The sequence below is a fragment of the Psammomys obesus genome, unplaced genomic scaffold (assembly GCF_907164565.1).
Source record: "Psammomys obesus unplaced genomic scaffold, mPsaObe1.curated_primary_1811, whole genome shotgun sequence".
NCBI lineage: Eukaryota > Metazoa > Chordata > Mammalia > Rodentia > Muridae > Psammomys > Psammomys obesus.
Window position 1 is genome coordinate 36,443,232 of NW_026596046.1, and position 23,853 is coordinate 36,467,084.

Consider the following 23,853-nt stretch of genomic DNA (forward strand, 5'->3'; position numbering starts at 1 on the left):
CCCTTCCTCTGCTCTAAGAAATAAATGTATACAAGAATTTTCTTCTTTTTTTTTTAATTTATTTTTGTGATAATTTATGATGTTTTTTTAAATTAAGATTTATTTATTATGTATATAATATTCTGTCTGCATGTACACCTGCAGTCCAGAAGAGGGCACCAGATCTTATTAGAGATGGTCGTGAGCCACCATGTGGTTGCTGGGAATTGAACTCAGGACCTTTGGAAGAGCAGCCAGTGCTCTTAACCCCTGAGCCATCTCTCCAGCCCAATTTTCTTCTTTTTACAGATTAATTTATTTATGTATTTTATGTGTATGGGTGTTTTATCTGTATGTACATCTGCATACCAAAAGAAGGCATTGGATCTCACGGGACTACAGTTATAGCTGGTTATAAGCCAACTTGTGGGTGTTGGAAATTGAATTTAGGACCTCTGGAAGAACAGCAGTGCACATTAATTGCTGAGCCATCTCTCCAGCCCCAGGAGTTTTCTTTGCAGTTTCTTTTTGTTTTTGCTTTTGAAATAGTAACAGATTGTATCACCAGGCACATTTCACATGCCTGTAATCCCAGGTATTCAGAAGAGTAAGGCCAGCCTGGGCAACAGATTCAGAAGGAAAATAGCCTTGTCCATCAGTAAGAAAATAAGAAAATGCACCATGACATTTCCTTTATATATAGCTTTAAAAATATAGGAGTTAGAGTTTTATTTATCTATTTATTGGCTGAAGAGAAGGCTCAGTTGATAAGAGCTCTTACTGCTCTTCCATAGGACAAGGGTTTGGTTCCCAGCCCCACAAGGTGGTTTACAGTTGCCAGAAACTCTAGTACCAGGGAATCTGGTCCCTTTACTTTCCTCTGAGGATACCAGTATGCATGTGGTATTCATACATGCATCAGGCATACATATAAGCATAAGTTATTTTTTGTTTTGTCTTTTGAGATAGGGTTTCTCTGTGTAGCCTTGGCTGTCCTGGACTTGCTTTATAGGCCAGGATGACCATAAACTCAGAGATCTGCCTGCCTCTGCCTCCCTGAGTACTGGGATCCTAGGTGTGCACCTTCACGCCCAGCCATAAATTCTAATAAATATCTTGTTTTGTATTTATGTGGCAAGTGCTCTACTACTGAGCTACCTTTCTAATCCTTGGAGAATTATTAAGTGAGCTAAACAGATTGCAAATCAAAGTATCAAAGTGTAAAGTCTAAACTTGGTATTCTAAATATAGAAAACAATGGGAATTCATATCTAACACGTATATACTTAAGTGTATACACTTATATGTGTTTACAGGACATAGAAATATGTTACACTTCTCATCTCTCGTCTTGGAGAGAACTTGGAGAAGAATGGTAGATTGATTTTACAATTTTGTCCCATCCAATTTTTTTTTTTTTGTGCTGAAGTCTATGTTGCTCAGGTTGGGATGGAACTTGCTGTGTAGCCCAGGCTGGCATCAAACTCCATATCCTTCTGCTTCTACTTCCAAAGTTCTGTAATTATAGGCATGTGACCCCATATTTAGATTTTTATCTTCCTTTCTATTACCTAATTGGTTTTGGAGAACAAGGAAATTAAACTTATATAAGCAAGAAGTAAGATTTCTTGAATGTCTTTTATCTTAATTGATTTTTTAATAAGTAAGTTATAAAATTAAAAATAGACTAATATGCAGAATATGTTTTGAGTTTTCAGGACCCATTTGGGTTGTAGACAGAATTACTGTTGAGGAAACCAGCATTGTAATTCTCAGCTTTCCAATATGTGAACTTTAATTTAATAAAGATATTTAACAATTATTAAACATGACCTTCTAACCTCACCTAAGACACAAGAATTTGAGTGGGGCATGGTAATACATCCTTATAATTGCAGCATTTGGGAAAAAGGCAGGAGGATCAGGATTTCAAGGCCAGCGTTTACAACAAGGCAAGTTAAAGATGAACTTTGGTTACCTGAGATCCGTTCTCAAAAAAGTAAAAAAAAACTAAATAATTTGTATAAACAGGTAGATACTTCTCATCTGTTTTCAGAATGCTTGAGATCAAAATAGTGTATTTCATTAGTTTTAAAGCACTTAAAAATTTTAACACTAAAATTGGGATGCATTTTATAGTTGGTGAATCTTTTTTTTCTGTATTTTTTATTTTATTAATTACAGTTTATTCACTTTGTATCCCCCCTGTAGCTCCCTCCTCCCTTCCCAATCCCACTCCTCCCCGTTCTCCACCCATGCCCCTCCCCAAGTTCACTGATAGGGGTGGTCTTCCTCTCCTTCCTTCTGATCCTAGTCTTATCAGGTCTCATCAGAACTGGCTGCATTGTCTGTGGCCTGGTAAGGCTGCTCCCCCTTCAGGGGGAGGTGATCAAAGAGCAGGCCGATAGTTGGTGAATCTTAAAACATTTTTATCACTTTTTTTTAAGACTGGGGAGGGGGAGTGGTGTCATCTTACTATTTACTATGTAGCCTTGGCTGTTCTGAAGCTTGCTATATAGACCAGGCTGGCCTCAAATACACAGAGGTCCATCTGTATTTACTTCCCAAATGCTGGAATTAAAGACTTGCACACAGCTTTTTATTACTGTGTGTGTGCGCCTGTGAACGTGAGTGGGTGTGAGTGATTGCTATGACACGTGTGGAGGTCAGAGACAGCTTTCTTCTTCCAAGCATCTAACTCAGGTTGTCAGGCTTTGTGGCAAGTGCTCACTGAGCCATCTTTTCAGACCTAACTGGTGAGTCTTTCAAGTGACACTGGCTTTTTTTTTTTCCTATATATTATTTTAAAGGTTTATTCATTTGTTATTTATACAGTATTCTGCCTGTATGCTTGTTTGTACGTCAGAAGAGAGCACCAAATTTCATTATATATTGTTGTGAGCCACCATGTGGTTGTTGGGAATTGAACTCAGTATCTTTGGAAGACCAGCCAGTGTTCTTAACCTCTGAGCCATCTCTCCAGCCTCCGATATATAAATATATTTTCCAAGACAGGGTTTCTTTTGTGTAGCCTTGGCCATTCTGAAACTTGCTCTGTAGACTAGGCTGGCCTCAAACTCACAGAGATCTGCCTGCCTCTGCCTCTGCCCCTGCCTCTGCCTCTGCCCCTGCCCCTGCCCCTGCCCCTGCCCCTGCCCCTGCCCTTGCCCCTCCCCCTGCCCAGTACTCACTGCCTGACAATGTTGGCCATCCTTATTACCTCAGAAATTGAGCCCTCCTTAGTGGCTCATGCCTGTACTCTCAGTGCTCAGGAGGCTGAGGCAGGATTACAACAAGTTTGAGGTCAACCAGGCTACATAGTGAGTTTCAGGCTAGAGCTGAGACTAGCACAACAAAACCAAACAACAAAATTGAAGTACCTTAGCATTAATGATGCAGAATAGTTCCACTTTTCAGTGCCATTTTTAACTTACTAGCTAAGCTTGCCTCAGCTTCCCTTGCCATCATCTTATTGGCTCCAATGTTGTTACCAAGACATTCTGAATGGGAGAACTGGTTCCATAATTTGATGTTGTGTACTCACATAACTGGGAAGTCTCATATGTACCTGCTCTTTAAGAAATTAAGTACCAGACAGAGTTAAGATAGTAATTAAAGCCAGGTACACTAAAACTGAATGTCTCAGGACTACAAATACTTAATTTCTTTGAATAGCTTTCTCTTTGGTAAACTGAGAATAATACCTCCTTACAGAGCCGCCGTGAGGAACACTTTGAAATATGTTGTAAGTCGGAAACACGTGATCAGTTAATGATACAGAGTCATACGCAAGTGCTGATGGGTTGTTCTGGTGAGGGCACTGGGATCCCAAGTGTATGTGACATGTACCAAAAGGGAGAGAAGATGAATGACTTTCGGATTTATTCTCTTAACCACATGTACTCTCTCTATTGGTAACACCCACGTGGTCACTAGCTTTCTGGTGAATATTTCTAAATGGAAACACATTTCTAAAATTATTTTAGACATTGGAAATTTCTCCGAAAGTCCCTGCATCCCTCTTTGATATACTGTCCCTTACGTAGCCCTGGCTGGCCTGGAATTCATGGATGAAGGCCTGTGCTATCCCCTGAGCCCTAGGTTAAAGTACTGCTCCCAAGTCTCCTTCCTTCCTTTGCTTTTTTGGTAAGGTTTTTTTTTTTTTTTTATTTAAAAAATTATTTTTATTAATTACATTTGATTCACTTTGTATCCCTCCCTCATCCCTTCCCAATCCTACTCTCCTTCCCTAATCTCCTCCCATGTCCCTCCCCTTTTTAAGGTTTTATTTGCATAAATTTATACATAGTAATGGGTTTCATCCTGACATTTTCATACATGTACATGACTATTTTGATCATATTTACCTTCTATTGCTATTGTCACGTTCCAGTGATTCTCTTAGCTATCTCTGCCTACTTTAGTGTTTTGTTTTGTTTTTTTTTTTTTAAATGACCCAGTGATTTTCCTTAGTATTGGTTTCAGGCACCCTACCGGTGGCTATACCATCTAAGAAAATGTCTCCCTCCATCACCGTTAGAGCCCAGAGTCTGTAGATCCTCAGGGAGGGGTGGGTCTTCAGCAGCCCCTCCCTTCTCCATGACAGGGTATTGTCGGGCCCAGTCCTGTCCTGCTCTTAACTCCCAGTTGCTGTGAGCTCTACAGTGCAGTGGCCGTGTCATGTTCTCAAGACAGCATTCCACTACACTCCACCCTCTGACTCTTACATTGCTTCTGTCACCTTTTTCTGCAGTGAAATCTTTGGGGTGACATACACGTCCATTTATCATTTAATAGTTACTTATTCTCAGCACTTTGATCAGTTATGAATCTCTGCAGTTACATGTGTTCATTGCAAAAAGAATCGATTTCCTCTCAATGCAGATACTCATTGCAGCAGTGTGAGACAAAGGCTCTTGAAGGTGAATAAATTTTACTTTTAAGTAAGTGAGCATGATCATCCTGTCTTAAACCTTCTTGTCACTGTTTAAAATGGGATCCAAATATATGACTGTAGAACCAAACATAGTTCTCACTAGTTCTTGATTACTTGTAACTAAGAGACAACCCAAAGACCTAACTCAGCCTACCTGGTTTAGACATGGACTTTGAAGTCAGACAGACTTGAGTTTGAGTATTAATTCTACATGAGCCTTATGATAGTTGGAGTGTTGCTCAACACTTTAAAACCTCTTCAGTAAGGATAGCAGTATTAATATTTGTTTGATGGAGTTAATACTATCCTCAGTAAAAAGGAATTATTACCACTTTGCATTCACATATCTTTTGTTTTTTGGTAACCATTTACAAGTTTAGAAATTTAAAAGTGTTTCTAGAATTTTGTTTTTCTCATTCTTCTAATTGACTGTGTAAATTTCTTATAAATAGTTCTCAAAGTTATCTCTTCCTTTTTATTGTCAGTTCTTTTGGATGTGTGTCACTTCTTGCTTGGGACTGACAGTGATTTTGTACTTCATTCTATAAAAGCCACAAGAACCAAATAGAAGCAGAGGCATGGAGCTCCAAATAATTTTACATAAACTTCTATTTTTATGTGTATTCCAGGCATGTGTATAAAGATTTCATTTTAAAAGGATTTACTTTTTTAATTTCCTATTTGATTGCTTATTTTTGAAGCAGTTTAATATAACTCTGGTCTTGAACTCTAAACTCTCTCTAGTAGCCAAGGCTGGCTTGAATAAGATCTTGACTTCACTTGTTTTAGCCTTCCAAGGGCTGTGGGTTTTCTTGTGGTGTTGTTGACCCCTCTGACCCCTACAATCCTTCCTCCCCCCTTCCACAAAATTCCCCAAGCTCTGCCTAATGTTTGGGTGTGAGTCTCTGCATCTTTCTCCATCAGTTGCTGGGTGAAGCCTCTCTGATGACAATTGGGGTAGGCACCAACCTGAGTATAGCAGAATATCATTAGGCATCATTTCATTGGCAAGTCCTCTTTTCAAAAGCCCATGTAAGAACTGGCCAGATAGCTATGTGGGGTGTCTTAGTCACTGCTCTATTGCTGTGAAGAGATACTATGACCAAGGCAACTTTTAGAAGAAGAAACATTTAATTGAGGGATTACTTACAGCTTAAGCTGGGCGGTGGTGTCACATGCCTTTAATCTCAGCACTTGGAAATCTGAGGCAGTTGGATCTATTTGAGTTTGAGGCCAACCTGGTCTACAGAGTGAGTTCAAGGACAGCCAAGACTATGCAGCAAAACCTTATTTTGAAAACCAACAAAACAAAGAATAATCACAGAGGTTTTAGTACATTATCTTCATGGTGGAGGGCATGGTGGGAGCATGGTGGCACTCATGGTACTGGATCCATAGCTGAAAGTTAGAGACAAAGCAATAGCTGCAGGTAGACAGAGACAGAGACAGAGTGCAAGCACACTTCCGGTTGTGGGCTTTGAAACCTCCAGGCCCCTCTCCAGTAACACAGTTCGTCCAACAAGGCCACACCTCCTTTCTGTCTCTCCTCTCCTCTCCTCCCCTCCCCTCTCCTCCCCTCCCCTCTCCTCTCCTCCCCTCCCTCTTCCCTCTCCCTCCTCCCTTCTCCTCCCCCTCTCCGTCTTTCCCCCTCTCCTCCCCCTCTCCTCCCTCTCCTCTTTTCTTTTCTTTTTTCTTTTGAAGCAGAGTCTTATTAGTAGTTCTGGCTGGCCAGAAACTCACTCTGTAGACCAGACTGGCTAAGAATTCGCAGGAATCTACGTGCCTTTGCCTCCTAAGAGCTGGTCTTACAGGTGTGCATCAACACAGCAAGTTTATTTAGCATCTCTAAAGATGGGGAAAAGGCCATGTGCACTGCAGTCTTTATGAGCATGTTTCATGTGGTAGAAACAATATCAACAGTGAACTAGAGATGCTTTGTGTACATGTAGAGGCCTGTACTGATCAGAAAGACAGACTGTCCCTGAGGTGTGGAGCATGTTAGACAGCGTGCATTTAAGTTCTGGCTTTGTAACCTTATCTGTTATTCTTGAAGGGCGAGGGTTTTCCTGCTGAGCACTAGGTTCCTATCGGATAAAATTGGAATAGTGTGTGCTTGCTTCTCAGGGTTCTTTTGCAAGGGATTAACTGAGGTGTGAGAATAGCCTTATTTAAAGTCTTGAAGTCTGCTCAAATATCAGGGTTTTTACCATGCCTGTGTCAGGTCCATTCCCAAAAACTACTTTAAAAAGCCTCAGGTATAGTGCAGGCACCTACTATGTGCCAAGCTAAATTGGTGCTACCTGTTTCCAAGGACCACTTTTTATCAGTATTGATGAAACCTGCCTACGCCTCTCTTTAGGCATGGAATCCAGTAAAATGACAGATATAGTGCCTGTTCCTGGGAGAGTTACTTGGAAAGGAATCTCTAATCAGCAATACTTTGTAGGAATTAATTTTTTGTTTGTTTTTGTTTTGTTTTTTGACACAGGGTTTCTCTGTGTAGCCTTGGCTGTCCTCGCTTTGTAGACCAGGCTGGCTTCGAGCCCATAGTTATCCAGCTGCCTCTGCCTTCCATAGTGGCGGGAATTGAAGGTGTGCCCCATCACGCCAAGCTTCTTGTAAAGACTCTTAGAAAACTAGTTCTGTGGCCAGATTGGTGGTGGGTGGGTAGTTTTCTTTGAAGAGAAGCGTGGGAATTTTGGGGCGTGGAAAAGCAGTGTAGATAGACTCTAACCAAATCTCACTTGTTACAGACCCACACTAGCAGCCGTCATTTGCCCAGAGCCACGCAGGTAGGAAGTGACCTGTCCAGAACTTACCTCCAAGGCTTCCAACATCAAATGTAGCATGTTTTCTGTCACTGCGGATTGGAGGCTGTGTCTGGAAGTTACAGTCAAATTTCTGGTGACTTGGTTTCTTTCGCACCTTTTTCGTAATTGGTGAATACTGTGCCATCTATATTGCCTATGGGGACATACCGCTCTCTTACTTTGTGGCACTGAAACAGGGCAAACAAGAGTTTTGCAGAAAACAGTCCCCTCTGGGTGTTGCGCTGCCCTCTGCTCTTCTCTCTAGGAAGCTGTAGGCTTCCCAGCAGTGACTCATTAACCAGCAGAAGAGGTAATGAGCCTAGGTCCAGTCTCTGAACCAGCGCTGTGACTGCCTTTCCTTTCAGTTTCCTTTTCTTACCCTGAGGTATCACTGGCATTTCTTAAGTAGGAGACTTTTCTTCAGTGTTTGTTGCTTCTTATGAGTTTTAGTATGTTTTTGTTTGCTTTTTTGAGGTAGAGTTTCACTTTGTATCCTGGATGTCCTGGAATTCTCATATAGACCAAGATGGCCTTGAACTCACAAAGATGCACCTGCCTCTGCCTCCTGGGATTATAGGTGTGTGCCACCATACCTAGCTGTGATTATATTAAAAATACTTATTTTATATGGATAAATAATATATACAAAATTTATATATCTTTATATATAAATTTTGCCTGGGTAATTTTGCCTGCATATGTCTTAGCATGTGTGTGCCTGGTACCAATAGAGGAACTGGAGTAACATAGTTGTGAGCTGCCTTCTGGAACCTAGGCTCTCTGGAAAAGCAGCCAGTGCTCTTAACCACCACCCCATTTCTCCAGCCCTTCAGTGATACTTTTAAAGTTATGTGGCTGTTTTGACTTAAAAAAGATGATTCTGAGAAGACAGATATACAGGTTCCTTTGAGCTGTTGACAGTATGCTAGCTTATTTATTCAACGACTTTCTTCTCTAGAGCAATAGAGAAAAGTGCTGGGCATGGTAGACAGCTAACTGCTTAAAAGATTAGCTTGGGTAAGCAAACCACCCAATTCCTGAACCTCAGACTTTCTGAACTTTTTCTTCCCGAGACAGGGTTTCTTTTCATAGCCCTGGCTTTCCTGGACTCACTCTGTAGATCTCACAGAGATCCACCTGCCTCTGTGTCCTGAGCACTGGAATCAAAGGTGTGTGGCACCGCCCACTACCACCCAGCTGGACTTTGTGAACTTTATTGATAACCACATGCAGCGCCTTCTGGTCTTTACTATGGCACTTGCTGTCCTGGTGTAATAAATACCGAGGCCGCGTTGATGCTGCTGTCACTGTGATTACTGTACCATGTACTATACTAAACACTTGTCATGTTTTGTTTTTTTAATCCTCATGTTAACTCAATGAGGTTATGGTTATCTCTATTTTAGAGAAATGGCCTGAGAATTAGGAAGATTAAATAACTTGTCTAAGGTTTCCTAGCTAACAAGTGTTAGAGCTAACAGTTTGGATCTAGGGCCCAGCTGCATCTGACCCTGGAGCTAGTCCTCTACATAAGACATCCTGTTTAATCTTCAGGAAAATCTTTAACCTTACAGACCTGCCTGGCAGGGTGAAGAGCTTGGGTAAGGGCATAAATGACTAGGAGGTAAAACTGGAGCCAGGTTATAGAGCCTGTGAATACCTGGCCAGGTCTTTATTTATATTAGGATCACCCCAGTTCTGGGCTGTCTCAGGGGAATTAGTTTGTGTCTTTAATTTTTTTCATTGCTAAGGATCTAACCAGAAGCCTCACATATACTAGGCAGTGTTCAAGCACTGAGTTATATTATTTTCCTGTCATTTGTTTAAATTGTAAAGATAGTATATATTAAAAAATCACCTTTCCCACCCCCCAGACAGAGTTTCTCTGTGCATCTCTGGCTGTCCTCAAACTCAGAGAGGTCCCTCTGCCTCTGCCTCCCCAGTGCTGGCATTAAAGGTGTGCACCACCACGCCTGTCCACATTAAAATTATAACACATTTTAAACAAGAATAATAAAATGAACACTAAAGTGCCTTAGCCTCCTGACTACAATGGGAGGTGAAATATTACCAGCTCCTTTGAACACCTGTGTGCTTGTGTGCTTCTAACTATCACTCTCTCCAGCTTCTGTCAGAATTCCTGCATTGTGAGCTTCTCCTCAACCCGTTTCTTTAAGTATTTTCAGTCTTCTTATCTCCATCTCCCCTTCCCCCCCCCCCCCCCCCCCCTTTTTGGTTTGTTAACAAGTGGCTTGCGGAAGCAGGCAGGAGCCGAGCCAAATGATCTTGCTTGGCTGGGAAGGGCTGAGGTAATTTTGTCTGCACAGGTAAAGGGAGAATAGTGGAGAAACCAGCCAAACTTTCTGGTTAGCCCATAAGTTAGTTGGCCTAAAAGTTTAAGGACTTGGCAGAGAAATTCCAGAGATGTCAAGCCTTCTAAGGCTGTTCAACTGGAACCTCTTACCTTGTGTTTAGAGCAGGGGCAAGATGGGGAGATACAGTCAGTATCAATTCTGTCTTGGCTGTGAAGTCTGAGCTCTGACAATACCACATGGGTCTGCAGAGCCTGGGTGGGGAGGTTATTTTCACTCCATACCAGTTTTTAATTATTTTTGCCACTTTCTTTTCTGTAAAATGTGAGCATTTGTATTTGTGATAGTCCTTTGGGTATGAGCTTTCCTTTTTAGTAATAGCAGTTGCTAAGTACAGACTGCAGAAGGATGATGAGAACAGGCTGTAGGCCTCTCAGCACTGTCTCCGCAGTGGAGGGTGTGGTTTTCATCAACACTTCATCTCCTCTACTCAGCATAGACATTCTTTTGGTGGCCAGAGGTTGTGTTTGGAAAGCTGCCATCCAAATGTAGTTCAGTGGAACAGATTTAATGAGCCTTGGTAAGTTAGGGACAATGGCTGATCATAGAGAGGGAAGTAGGGTATGTCCTTAAGGAATTGGCATTCTAGATGGACGATACATATAAGAGCAAATATATATAAGAGCATTTTTGAATCAGTGTACATGATTATATATAATTTTTTAAATACTTCAAAAGATGTATTTGTGTGTGTCAGAGAACAGTCCTTGGGAATCGGTTCTCTTCTACTATATGGGTTTCAGGACTTCAGCCCAGGTCAAGCATACCTTCTGAACCATATTGCCTTCCTGTACATGGTTATTAAAAATAAATCCATTTGGAGCTCCTGTCCCCTCCAGGTTTGTTTATCTTCCCCTTCTTTCATAAAATTCTATGCACTCTGCCCAAAGTTTGGCTATGAGCCTCAGCCTCTGCTTTGATACCTCTATCAGTAGTCTTTCAGAGGCCCTCTGTAGTAGGCTTCTGTCCTGTTCCCTGTCTTCTCCTGCTTCCGATGTCTTATCACATTTGCCTTTTTGAATGAGGATTAAGCATCTTCCCTAGGGTCTTCTTTGTTGTTTAGCCTCTTTAGGACTATAGATTTTACTATGTTTATCCTATAATTATATGTCTAATATCCACTTATGAGTGTATATATACCCTGTGTGTCTTTCTGCTTCTGGGTTACCTCACTCAAGATGATCTTTTCTAGTTCCCACCATTTGCCTGCAGATTCCATAATTTCCTTGTTTTTAAAAGCTGAGTAGTATTCTTACACCCCAAACAAGGACCATGCATGGAGAGGACCTAAAACCCCTGCTCAGATGTAGCCCATAGGCTCAGTCTCCAAGTGGGTACCCTAGTAAGGGGAGCAGGGGCTGTCTCTGGCATGAACTAAGTGGCAGGCTCTCTGATCTCCTCCCCCTGGGTGTGTGTGTGTGTGTGTGTGTGTGTGTGTGTGTGTGTGTGTGTGCAGCCTTGCCAGGCTACAGAGGAAGACAATGCAGCCAGTCCTGATGAGACCTGATAGGCTAGGTTCAGATAGAGGGGGAGGAGATCCTTCCTTATTAATGGACTAGAGAAGGAGCATAGAGGGAGAAGAGGAAGGGAGGGTGGGACTGGGAGAGGACAAGGGAGGGGGCCACAGCCAGGATACAAAGTGAATAGACTGTCATAAATAATAAATAAAAAATAAATCCAAACATAAAAACATACAGAGCGGTGAGCCCGCAAGTGATTGCCCTCAATAATGTGTTAACTGTTGAATAATTGGAGGGATTGAGGTTGGAAGTGTCCCTCTAAAGGAAAAGCAAAAGTAGGACTGGTGGGGAAAGGCATACTGAAGGCACCATCCCCCGTACCAGGAGGAAGACCTCCACGTTCTTCAGCACTGGTAAGCCATCTTCTTCTGGAACACTCTGGAGATAGGAACCAACCTTCGTGAAGCACCTATTAGTGCCTTATGTGCTGAAAGTCAGTGTGCTGGCCACCCAGTAAATGTTACTGAGTTAATACTCATACCCTTCAAGCAGAGGAGGCGCTCCTTATTTTCACCCGGGAGTCGAGGCTGAGATTCCTTGCCTGGGCCTGTGTAGTTAGGTGCAAGTGACGTGTGTGTGGAAAATAGTCTCTCTGTGCCGTAGTTTCCTCATGTCTAAAGTTGAGTGGTAATTTACCTGCTTCATAAAGTGTTGAAGCTAATGATACTCATTAGGTGAGTGGAAGGGTTTGGGGCACATTAGTAGGTACTTAGTAAGCATTAGCAACTATATTATATATCCTGTGTTTCCTTCAGACCCTCATCACCTCCTCACATTTGAGTCACGTTCATGGATTTTCTTCCTCTGTACAGTTCCTTTTCCTTTCAAGTTTGCTTTGAGATAGGGTCTTTCTTTTGCCTTTGTTGGCCTGGAACTGTAGTTGTAGACCAGGCAGGCCTTCGCCTTGCCTTCTGCCCCTTCTTCCTGATGCTGGCCTGAGAGCGTGCAGCGCCGTGCAGTGCCGTGCAGTGCCGTGCAGCGCCGTGCAGCGCCGTGCAGCGCCGTGCAGCGCCGTGCAGTGCCGTGGCGGGTTTGAGTCCCCTGCTCTTTTGTTAGCTTCTCTCTCCTCAGGGTCGCTCTTTCCGATTTTAACAATTTTACCATCTGTGTCCTCAGTACTTTTCCTACCTATTGGGGAAAACTCACATTGCTGGTAGAGAACCATTTATCAGGTAAATCTGGCTCACACCACGGCTCTGTGTTAAAAACACTCTAAACCCCTAAACCCTTCGATTCCTTGAAGTTCAAGATTTTTCAATTCTGACCTCAGCTAACCCTGGGCACCTGTTCTTTCACTGCTACCACGCCTTTCTGCTTTTTTCTCCTTTTCCCTAGAGGAAAAATTTGCTTTTGTGCTTTTAGATTCAGATTAAAATATCATTTCATTTTCCTAATCCTTCCCTAATCTGAACTGGGTAGTTGTCATTTTTTTTAATTAATTTTTATTTTTTAATTCTTTATTAATTACACTTTATTCACTTTGTATCCCCCCTGTGGTTGTGTGTCTCCTCCCCCCCCCCCCCCCCCCCCGTCCGGTAGTTGTCTTTTATATGAGTTAACATGCACCATTCTGGGATAAAAACTTCTAGTTCATTTCTGATCTGTGGAGTTATAACCCTACCTCGGACATTGGGTATAATTTTTGTATGGGTATTCCCAACAATTCTAATAGCAATATGTTGATTTCTTTCAGCTTATCTGGCAGGCTTTCCCCAGAAGCTTTGGCTGTCCAGTGGGTGGAAACGCTGCCATGGTTTGTCTGAGTCAGACATTTTTCTTTTGGTCATGTAGTTGCAGCAGACTCCAAGGAGTCCGTGTGTGCCAGTGGAGGGCTCCAGCCAGTGCCTGCCACACTCAGGGCTGTGCCTTGGCCTCCCAGCCCCTCCCCACAAATGCCCAGAGGAACAGGGGTTAGGTTCTGGCAGCACGGCTGGGATTTTGGCGGCCATTCTAGTCAACAATAGCACAGCCACCCGGACCGGACAGCGGAGGCCTGCACTCCGCAGCTAGAATCTGCCTGGGCTGCTTGTTTGGGTGGCTGAATGGGAGGAGCGGGCACAGCATGCCATTGGCCTTGCCACGCAGAAGGTACGGGCTGGAGCGATTTCCTGCGGGGAACGGGCTAGGGTGGCCGAGTCCCGGGGCAGGCGCGCGGGCGCAGGCGGCCTGCGCTTTGTGTGCTGGGGAGCTGGCGGGAGGCTGTGCGCCCGCAGACACGCCCCCCGTCACTGGCGCCGCAGGAAGCTGCCCTGGAAAAGGCCTGCGCCGTGCGGCTCTCCTGCGCTCGGCGGCCGGCCTTCCCCTGCGCCGGGCGCCTTTCCCGCCGGGGGCTGGGCCTAGGTCCGGCGGCTCTGGGCCTGCCGGCTGCGGCTGCTCTCGGAGGTGGACGGGCCATCACTGCTGCCCTAAGCCCGGGCGGAAAGCAGCGAAGGGGGAGTGTCCTGGCCATCTCAGGTTGGTGAGGCCGGCCTCGGCGGGTGCGCTTTGTGTTTACCCACAGCTGGTGGCCCTTGCTGCGCGCGCTCCCCGTCAGCAGTCGTGCCTGCTGGCCTGCGCCCTGCCCCCACTCGTCCCGCTGTGTTGTTAGGGGCCGGGTCAGGCTTCGCCTGGGCCCTCCTGGCAGGCGGCCCCCCTCCCCCAGAGCCCTTGGCTTCGCCGTGGCTCCCAGACCGCGCGGAAGCTCGCTGTGCCTTTAAAGAACGCAGACTCCTGGCTGTGACGCACTTCTGGCTGTCAGCCAGGGAGATTGCTTCTGCCTGGCGGACGGCGAAGAAACCCAACTTTTCTTTTGTGTGTGGGGTTACTTTCCACTGCCCTCCCCCTTACTCCTGTCCTTTCAAGATTTAAATGCTAATGGAGGATTAAAACCTGTAGATACAGGTTTGGCTTTAGGAGTCCGGTAAGGTCCCCCTCCCCCCAGCTCTAAGACTTTTTCTTCCCCGCTCTTTTCTTGGTTTTTTGTTTTCATTTTTTCAAAAACGGACAAGGGGGTGGGGTGCTCCATCCCCCTCACCTCCCTTTCCCGCGCCATCCTTAAAGGGGAGGGAGAGGATGAGGGAGAGCAAGTAAACACTGAGAAACTGGCGCTGGCAGCGGAGCTTGCCAACATCCGGGAGTTGGCGCCTTTCTTTCCCCACGTAGATGTCAGCGTGTTTTTGTTTGGAGAGTAGTGTGGGCGCCTGACCTAGAGCTGGAGAGACGGCTCAGTACAGTGCTTCCTTATTGCCTTGTGTGTGAGCTAGGGGCGTTTGCGGCGTTGGATGAGGGAAACTTGTTCGTTTTGTCAGCTGCCAGGGATCAGAGTGTGAATGTAGTGGTTGTGGTAGGTGCTGCTGAACTGCCCCAGAGGGCTGTGTTTGTGCGCGTGCGCGGGCGCCTCACACAGTTTATGCCTGCAGGCCGCAGTTGTAGTTCATGAATGCAACCTTTCTGCTAACATTGTTCAGATCCTGACCTAGAGAATATGGGGGAGAGTATGAGGTGTCAGTATTGATAGCTCCGGATTAACCCAGGTGATGTTAGAGAGATGGTAGAGGCCGACCTCAACAGAAGCAGATTGTCCTTTAACTAGAACAATGAAGGGCAGCGGTCTCTCTCGGAAGTGGAGACTACAGAAATACTGAGGCTTAGGGTTTTATAGCGCAGAAAAGGGAACTTTTGGAGGTGCAAGATTCCACCTGCAGATCTGGATTCCTGTGCATTCTCAAGGTTCTAAATACCGAAGGGGGTTGGGGTTTCGACTTTCTGGTCAGGAGCTTCCCAGTTCCTCGATGTTATTTACTTGCCAGCTTTACTTTTTAGAGTTTCTCAGTCCACCCGAGGCTTTTAAGTCATTAACTCTTAAGGTGTGGTCTCCCTCTTTTTTGAGACAGGGTCTTGCTATGCAGCCTTGCCTGCCCTAGAACTGTGAGCCATCCTTCTGCCTCAGCCTTTTCAAGTGCTCCAGAGGTATGAGTCACCAAGGACAACTAGTAAGCAACCTTTGAAGAAACAAAGGAATGTAGGTTTTCCCTGAAGTCTCCATTCTTTTCCAGGGTCTCAGGATTGTAAGCCAAAATCTGGGTTACAAAGAGGGTGGTCTGTGTGAAGAGGGAGAGGCCTGAGCTGAAAGTTAGTCTCTTTAGAGCACGTACAGAGGTTTATCTAGCAAGCTCATTTGCTTCTGACTTCTGACATAAATGCAGAGGAACACTTTAGACTTGGTCCACATAGCCTACTCAGGGCGCTCCCCCAAAATAGAGAAAAGATTTACTATTCATGAACTGGTTGTTGGCCGTTTCTTTTTTTCTTTTTCTTTCTTTCTTTCTTTCTTTCTTTCTTTCTTTCTTTCTTTTTTTTTTTTTTTTTTAAGAACTCTCCCCCCACCTTTTTTTGGCGCAGTGGTGGTGGCTCATGCTTTTAATCCCAGCACCCATGAGGCAGAGGCAGGCAGATCTCTGATATTGAGGTCGTCCTGGTCTACAAAGCAAGCTCCAGGACAGCCAGGACTACATAGAGAAAACCCACATTGAAAAAAAACCAAAAAACCAAAAAAAACCCTACTTTTTTTTTTTTTTTTTTTAAAGCCAGAGGATACACAAGCAAGACAGTTCCTTTTTGTTGTTGCTTTTTTGAGACACAATTTCACTATGTTGCCCTGGCTGGCCTGAAACTTGGTATGTGGACCAGGCTGGCTGGCTTCAAACTCACAAAGATGTGCCTGCCTCTGTTTCCTGAGGGCCAGTATTGAAGGTGTGAACCTCCACACCTGACTCTTTTGTTGTTGTTAAGACTGAGCCAGGCTGTGATGATGCATGCCTTTAATCCAAGCACTGGGGAGGCAAAGGCAGGTGGATCTCTTTGAGTTTGAGGCCAGCCTGCTTTACAGAGTGAATTCCAGGATAGCCAAGGCTACACAGAGAAACCCTGTGTGTGTTGGGGGGGGGGGGGCTGGGGAAGGGTGCAAGCAATCCTCCTGTCTCAGCTTCCCTTGTATACTGAGTGATTAAACACTTTATATCAAGGTAGCTTGGTCTTTGCCAGGGCCCTCGGGGTTAGTACCAGGTAAGGTCTGAATGCTTGTTTGCCTGTGTCTCTTGATATATTCTTCCCAGAGGAGCTCCCAACATGAGTGTTCAATGGATGCAGAAGTTGCTTAGGTGCAGGAGAGATAGCTCTATTTTAGAGAGAGGTACAAGAGCCTGGAATTTTCACAGCAATGGCACTGAGCTTGGGCATGTAGATAAGGTAGACATTTTCTGGGCCTCTGGAACCTTTGAGGTGGGCTGGGGTGGGTTTGAGGAATGACACCTTGAGGTGGAAGTCTTTGTGGCCCTGAAATTCTGGAAATAGGGGCAGTAAAAAAATGATGGTTCAGGGGTGGCAGGGTCCCATATGTTGAGTGTTAGAACAGGTTAGTAGCTCTCTAAGATCAAAGTTCACTTTGATGTTATCTGGAGGTGAAGTGATGGTATTCAGATAGTTAGCTACCAAGAGGGAGCTGGAGCCCAGATGGGGGTTGGAGCATGGGAGTTCTGCTGTCTCTCAGACCTTTTGGAATATCATTTGGTGTCTGCTAAAACTGCAGTTGTTTGTTTGTTTGTTTTGATTTTTTCAGAAGAGACCCCCAGAGCTCAGCAGCCTGACCCTCTGGTCTCATCTAGCAGGTGGTTTATATTAGCCTCAGCCCTTGCAGGAAACCATGGCTAGTCTTTTAACACCTTCAGATCCAGAGAGTGTGCAGACTAGATGGAAGCATGTTCTTGAGTGTCACTCTCACATCTTTTGTGGAAACATAGACATATAGATGATTTGTTTGTTTGTTGTCTGAGACAAGGTTTCTCTTTGTAACCTTGGCTGGCCTGGAACTCACTCTGTAAAGCAGGCTGGCCTCTAACTCACAGAGATCCTCCTGCCTCTGCCTCCCCAGTGCTGAGATTAAAGGCGTGTGCCACCGCCGCCTGGCTTTTAGAGGAAATCGGTCATAATATAGGGAACTTGGTTATGGCAGCTTGGAAAGTGTAAAGACGGCAGAGGGGACCATACATTTACAAGGTCACTGCTGCTTTTCTCTGTCTTCCTTGGAATGGGAAGAAGAGGAGTTGGGTACTTTATCGGCTTTGGGATGCCTCAGTTTTGGAGGATGCCTCATTTTCAAAAAACCAGGTATGTGGGAACTCTGAAGTTCAGGGACCTGGCCTAGCATCAGGGTTTTGTTGTTTTTGTTTTTGAGTGTATGTATGGCTAGAGTGATTTGGGGTGGGTCTCAGATCCTTCTGTGAAATGGTTCACAGAAGGCTACAACAGAGAATCTGTTGTTCCATCACCATTACCCAGTCTTCTAGGTGGGGCCTGCCTCAGATTTCAGGGGGAGGGTGGAGAGGATGGGGCTCTGGCCGAAAGCCCGTGGCTACTACGCCAAAGAGTACTTAAAGATGTAGTCCCATTCCGTGGCTACTACGCCAAAGAGTACTTAAAGATGTAGTCCCATTGCTGAGCACTATCTGTGTCACAGGTTTCAGTCATTGTTACCCACAGAAGCCACCATTCCCAGCCAGTGGCTATGCCTTGCCTCCTCAATGCTGCTCTCTGGTGCCTTGAGGAAGTGCTTTTTTTTTCCAGCCTTGATGACAAGATCTTTCAGAAGTTTCTAGTGCTGAGTATTGGATTCCTAATTTCTGTGCCTGGGGACCTCAGAGAAAGGCATTTGACCTCGATGCAAGGTTTCTTGAGCAGTGAACTAGTTGTAGATAGGTTTTTCTGGGGAGGACACCAGGGGTTCTAAATTTTGCCTTTGAGATGAAGAAAAGAGGTTGCTTAAACCTCAGGTGATTTTTAGCAGCACAGCTGTAGAATTTTTGAGTGGACAAGATTTCTTTCCTGTTGTAAATAAAGTGTTTGAGTAGGGGGATTCCAGGGAGTCTTGTTACTGAAAGTTGCAGAGACTCTTTTTTTTTTTTTTCTTTTCCCCAGTTCTGGGAATTGAACCCAGGACCTTACACAGATTAGATAAGCATTTCACACTGAGCCATAAAGACCCTGATGGGCACCCTTGTTGAGCAGTCATGTTGCCACCGTCGTCCTGCAGGCTGAGCCTGGCCTCTCTCAAGCTATAGGCTTGCCAGCTACACAATAAAAACCCAGTTTCAGTGCACTGGTTGAGATTATTTTGGACTGGTCCCAAGGGCTGAGCAGTCAGTCAGTGCCCACAGACGAGCACAAGAGAAATTATCCAGGCCTGAGGAATATATGGGCCCTTAGCATGTCCATCCTTCTAAAAAAAAAACCTTTCTTGTGCCCAACCAAATACCATGTAAATCTGTTCATTTCTCAGTCTGACACTGATAGGACAGGTGGTGCTTATCACTTTGGGTTTTGTAGGGTCAGGAAGTAGTTATAATTAGTGTTTACTTATGGTTAACATTTAATTATTTTCTTCTATTAGTGATTTAAGTATGTTTAATTTTACTCCTCACCCTCCTGAAAACTCCCCAAAGGCAGTGATGATGTCACTGCCTTCTGTTTCCCTTGTAATTTTCAGGACAGGAAAAACAAGTAGGGACTAAGAAAAGACTTTTGGTTGGTTGATGAGTACAGCGTACTTGCACAGGAGGTTCAAGGGGTGATGGGAGTGAATTACCATATTATGAATCTCTTCTTTATTACTTGACTGGGTGCCTTATTGGCAAAAGATGGTGTCTTTCTGTACTTTGCGTTCAGAAAGCACTTAGCTGCTCAGCTTACATTTTAGAGATGGTAATGTTTGCAGGTTGGATAGGTGGAAGGCCTTTCTATTGCTCATCCTTCTAGAGTAGTGACATCTTGGACAGTTGTATAGGAGGTAGGAGAGGACAGCTGTGTTCTTAGAGACTGTGGGAGTTGTTGGGGCTGAGAAAGACGTACTGGGAAATTTTTACTCAAGTCTGTGATCCCATGGGTTTGCAGGCAAATGGTGGATTCCCAGGGGCAAAGGGAATTGAGGGTAAGAATACTGGGACAAGTGCCTAATTTTACATTAAGTGTTCCTTGGGATTTGGGGGTGTGGGGAGATGGCTCAGCAGTTAAAGTTCTTACTGCCCAAGCATAGGAACCTGAGTTCATATCTTCAGTACCCACCTAAAAGCTAGGTGCTATGGTTTTTTCTTTAATCCCAGTGCTGGAAAGGCAGAGACAGGAAGATCTACAAGTCCACAGACTCGGTTGTAAAGCAGAGCCAGGAATCAACCATTTTATTTAAGGACAGAAATAATTTCTGTTTCGATTACCTATTGTGTGGCACTGTGCTGTTGGCATTACTGCAGTAAGGTAGGGGGCTTTATATGGATACAGTTTGCAGACGAAGAAGCAGATGAAAACTTAGGTTAATTGTTTAAAGTCACATGACCATGGTCCCATGGACTCCGTATTCAGACCCTGGTTTACAAAACCATGATTGTTCCTTGTTGAAGGGCACCGTGTCCCAAAGAGCAAGGTACAGACCAACTTTGAATGTTGTGTTTCCCATCAACTGGGTGAGTATGAGCATTTAGTTGAGTACAACATTGCTTGCAGTCAGCTCTGAAAATATAAGCATTAGAGTAATTTATGCATGTACTCTGAACTCTCAGAATTTCTGTGCTGCCTTAGTGGATTGAATGCTAGTGATTTGTTGATGTGTTAAGAGTCTGTAAATGGAACGGCTTTTCTTCTATTTATTAAACAGAGGTCTCTTGATTTAGTAACCATGCTTTTTCTCTTGGATTCCAGGTGTGTTGGAGTGACCCACTGGGATCACCAAGATGACACTCCATGCCACCCGGGCAGCCGCGCTTCTCTCTTGGGTAAGTGGCTTTTCAGTTTCCTGAAGATGCACAGCAGAACATTCCGTAAGCCAGGGGTTTGCAACGTTTTCTCATTTGTGGACCAGGTAACTTTTCATTTTGCCGAAAATCCTGCTGCTACTGACAGTGATGACTTTGTAACTCAGTGCAAGCTTCCCTGAGGTATTCCTTTTGATTATGGAACAGAACATTGGGACATTTTACGAACCCACTCTGATCTGTTCTGTATGCTTTTCTTTTTTTGTGTCACAGGGTCTCATTAGGTAGCTAGTCTTGCCTAGCCTGGAACTTACAGGGCTCTGCCTGCCTCTGCCTCTGCCTCTTGAGTGCCAAGATCAAAGGTGTGCACTTCCACACCAAGTTGTATATTTTTCTCAGTAAAGGACTGACTGTGAACCTTGATGTCCCACGTCGGCTGGGACTTTGGTCTTCAAAGAACTAATCTTTGAACAATGTCTTTCTCACTGTCTTTATTATGTTTCTTTCTGCTTCCATTGTTCTGTTTCTTCCTCTTCTTCCTTTTAAAAATGAAGATGAATATTTTGTGTTTTCTTTAGTGCAAAGCTGTTGCTTCACTGAATAAAAACAGCAGGCAAATGTAGCATATTGTAAAATTAAGAGTGTTGTCCTTCACCTGACACTTTATAGTTCCTGCTTTCCTGCGTTCCTAGTGTGAAGATCATTAAGTCTTTATCTAAATCCAGAGATGGCTGTAAATGAGTTGCAATATTATGTGATATGTAGCATAGCATTGCTATCTTGAAGTGCAGAACTTTTATAACTTCTTTCTGTTATAGATAACTGTCAAAATTTGAATACCAGAGTTTACCCTGGTAAACTCTGTACCCATATTACAAAAATGACGTACATTGTGTTTAGCTACAACCATTAGGCAGTTAAAGGGAGATTTTTTTTTCCAGTAGCAGTTGAGAGTTTTCCATCAGTATTTGCAAGTTACTCAAAGTCTCCTGCCCCTGTTAGTTTAAGACAGCGATGCATGAGTAAGTCACTTTGCGTTAGCTTATTTAGGAGTATCATGTTCAGTCACAGTGTATTTCACATTGTCTCAGTGTGTTTCTTAACTCATTTGTTCATCCAGTTCCGAAAGTTGGCTCAGTCTTCTTGATCAGCCAGCCATTTGTGTAGCAGGATTTATTGATGAGCCCTGGTTTTTTTGCAAATGCTTTGTTGACTTTTCCCAATAGAGGAGAGTTGAGTTCACTGGCAGCTTTCACACACGCAAAGCTAGTGTTGTTAAAATAGATAGAAGAATAGCTTTTTTTTTTTTTTTTTTAAGGTTTCTTTATTAGCGGGAGAGAGATGGCTCAGCAGTTACGAGCATTTGCAGAGAACCCATGTTAATTCTCACCAGTCACATGGTGCCTCGAAACCTTCTGCAACTCCAGTTGATGAGGATCAGACTCCTGACCTCCACAGATGTATTGCCTGCATTTGGTGTACCTATGTGCAAGGAGGCAAAATCCTCATGAGTTAATTTTTTGAGATAGCAGCTCAAAACAGGGCTTTTTTTTTTAATGTGAAAAGAAAGGCATAAAATATGCATATAATAGGGCTGGAGAGATTCTCAGTGGATAAAGCATAAGCACTAGGGCCTCAAAACCCGTGTAAAGTCAGGCATGGTAGCGTGCGTCTGTAATCCCAGTTCTGCTATGGCAAGATGGGAGGTCGTGACGAGAATTCCCAGAGCTCAGAGGCCAGCTAGTCTGCTCTACGTGGCTGTGAACAGTTAAAATGAAAATGACACCTGTCTCAGACAAGGTAGGGAGGGTTGATACCAGAAGTTGTCCTCTGACTCCAACACACAAGGATTGTGTGCTCATGTGCGCACGCACACCATGTGAACACCTTCGTTGTATCTGCAGTCACGCGCAAAATAAAATGTATACACATACTTGATAATTAAAACTGTCCTTTAAAAAATTACTTCGAGATGGCCCGCCAGTTAAGAGCATGATCCTGGTACCCACATCAGGCAGCTTACACATTGCTTGTAAACTCAGTCTGGGGCTCTGGAGCCCTCTGCTCCCAGAGAGCATCTGCTGAACATAAACTCATGCTGGTGCATAGTTATGCACACAGTTTATTTTATCTTTTTTTTTCCCCCCATTGCTGAGGACCAAACTCAGGGCTTGCTAGGCAAGTGCTCTACCACTGAGCTAAATCCCAACCCCTATGCACACAATTAAAAAAAAAAAACAAAAACTTAAAGATAAAATAATTAGGGGGAAAGGCTTAGAAGAAAAACACTTTGTCAGTGCTGAGATGATAGTTGATTATTGAGCACTTACCAGCAAGTACAAAACTAATTTGGAGCCCCAGAAGCTCTCCTTCAAAAACTACTCTTGTCAAGGACACTGTAGAGATTAGCTTTGTGGTGGGGTACTTGTCCACATTTACTAGGTCCTGGTTTCCATCGCCAGCACTGTTCTAAGAAAAAAAAGATCATAAAAATGCTAAAAGTGAATAGTAAAATGCTGTTGGTGAAAGGTTTCCCCCTACCTTCTCTCCAGACAGGGTTTTTCTGCGTAGTCCTGGGCGCGCCCTGTCGACCAGGCTGTTCTCAAATTCACAGATCTGCCTTTCTCTGCCTCCTTAGTGCTGGTATTTTTTGTTTGTTTGTTTTTCAAGACAAAGTTTCTCTGTGTAGCTTTGGCTGTCCTGGATCTCCCTTTGTAGACCAGGCTAGTCTTGAACTCACAGAGATCTTCCTGCCTCTGCCTCCCTGAGTGCCAGGATTGAATATTTTACCATGCCCAGCTGTGAAACTGATTCTGGAATAGTAAAATGCAAAAATTTACATTGAAATCTGCTTGTGAATTTACCTTTCTCTGCATGAATTTTTTTTATCAAGGTAAACCTTTCTGAGTTTACCTTTCTCATCAGGAGACTTAGTAGTTCTAGGAGGAGCAAGGCCTGATTTTTATACATGAAACCAGTTCAGTAATTGGTCTCAGTTTTAGAGCCTTTTTGTTTGAAAGACTTATAATTAAAATTTTCCTTTTATAGTTCTCAGATTTGAGTCTGGCAGTGGTAGTGCATACCTTTAATCCCAGCACTTGGGAGGCAGAGGCAGGCCGATCTCTGTGAGTTCGAGGCCAGCCTGGCATACATACTGAGTTCCAAGACAGCCAGGGCTGCACAGAGAAACTATTTTGTCTTCAAAAAGAACAACAAAAAGAGCCGGGTGTCAGTTCAGGACAGCCAGGGTGCACACAGAGAAACTTCTATCTCAAAAAAAAAAAAAAAAAAAAAAAGTTCTCAAATTTGTGTCATTAGCAACATGTACATCTTTTGCACTCAAAGTTATGAAGCAAAATGTTTTTAAGGTGAAACAAACTTTCCAGCTACAATCTGGTAGCTGCAGCCTACTTGGAGGGGATGGTTGAGGTTGGCTAAACGGATAAAGCTAGAGCCCAC

General features: G+C 44.0%; 1 protein-coding gene across 6 annotated transcripts in view; it reads left to right on the top strand.

Annotated features, from left to right (window-relative positions):
• Numa1 (nuclear mitotic apparatus protein 1) overlaps nt 1–23,853 on the top strand; it is a 74,919-nt gene that overhangs the window by 17,732 nt on the left and 33,334 nt on the right. For 3 of the 6 annotated variants that reach the window (XM_055623019.1, XM_055623016.1, XM_055623021.1), the window contains exon 2: nt 20,342–20,415. In XM_055623019.1, coding sequence (XP_055478994.1) covers nt 20,374–20,415 — 42 coding nt within the window. In that variant the 5' untranslated portion in view covers nt 20,342–20,373. Of the gene's footprint in view, nt 1–13,594; nt 13,706–13,855; nt 14,072–14,361; nt 14,517–20,341; nt 20,416–23,853 lie in introns of those variants that run through there. The other 3 variants (XM_055623020.1, XM_055623017.1, XM_055623018.1) reach the window with 3 other exon arrangements.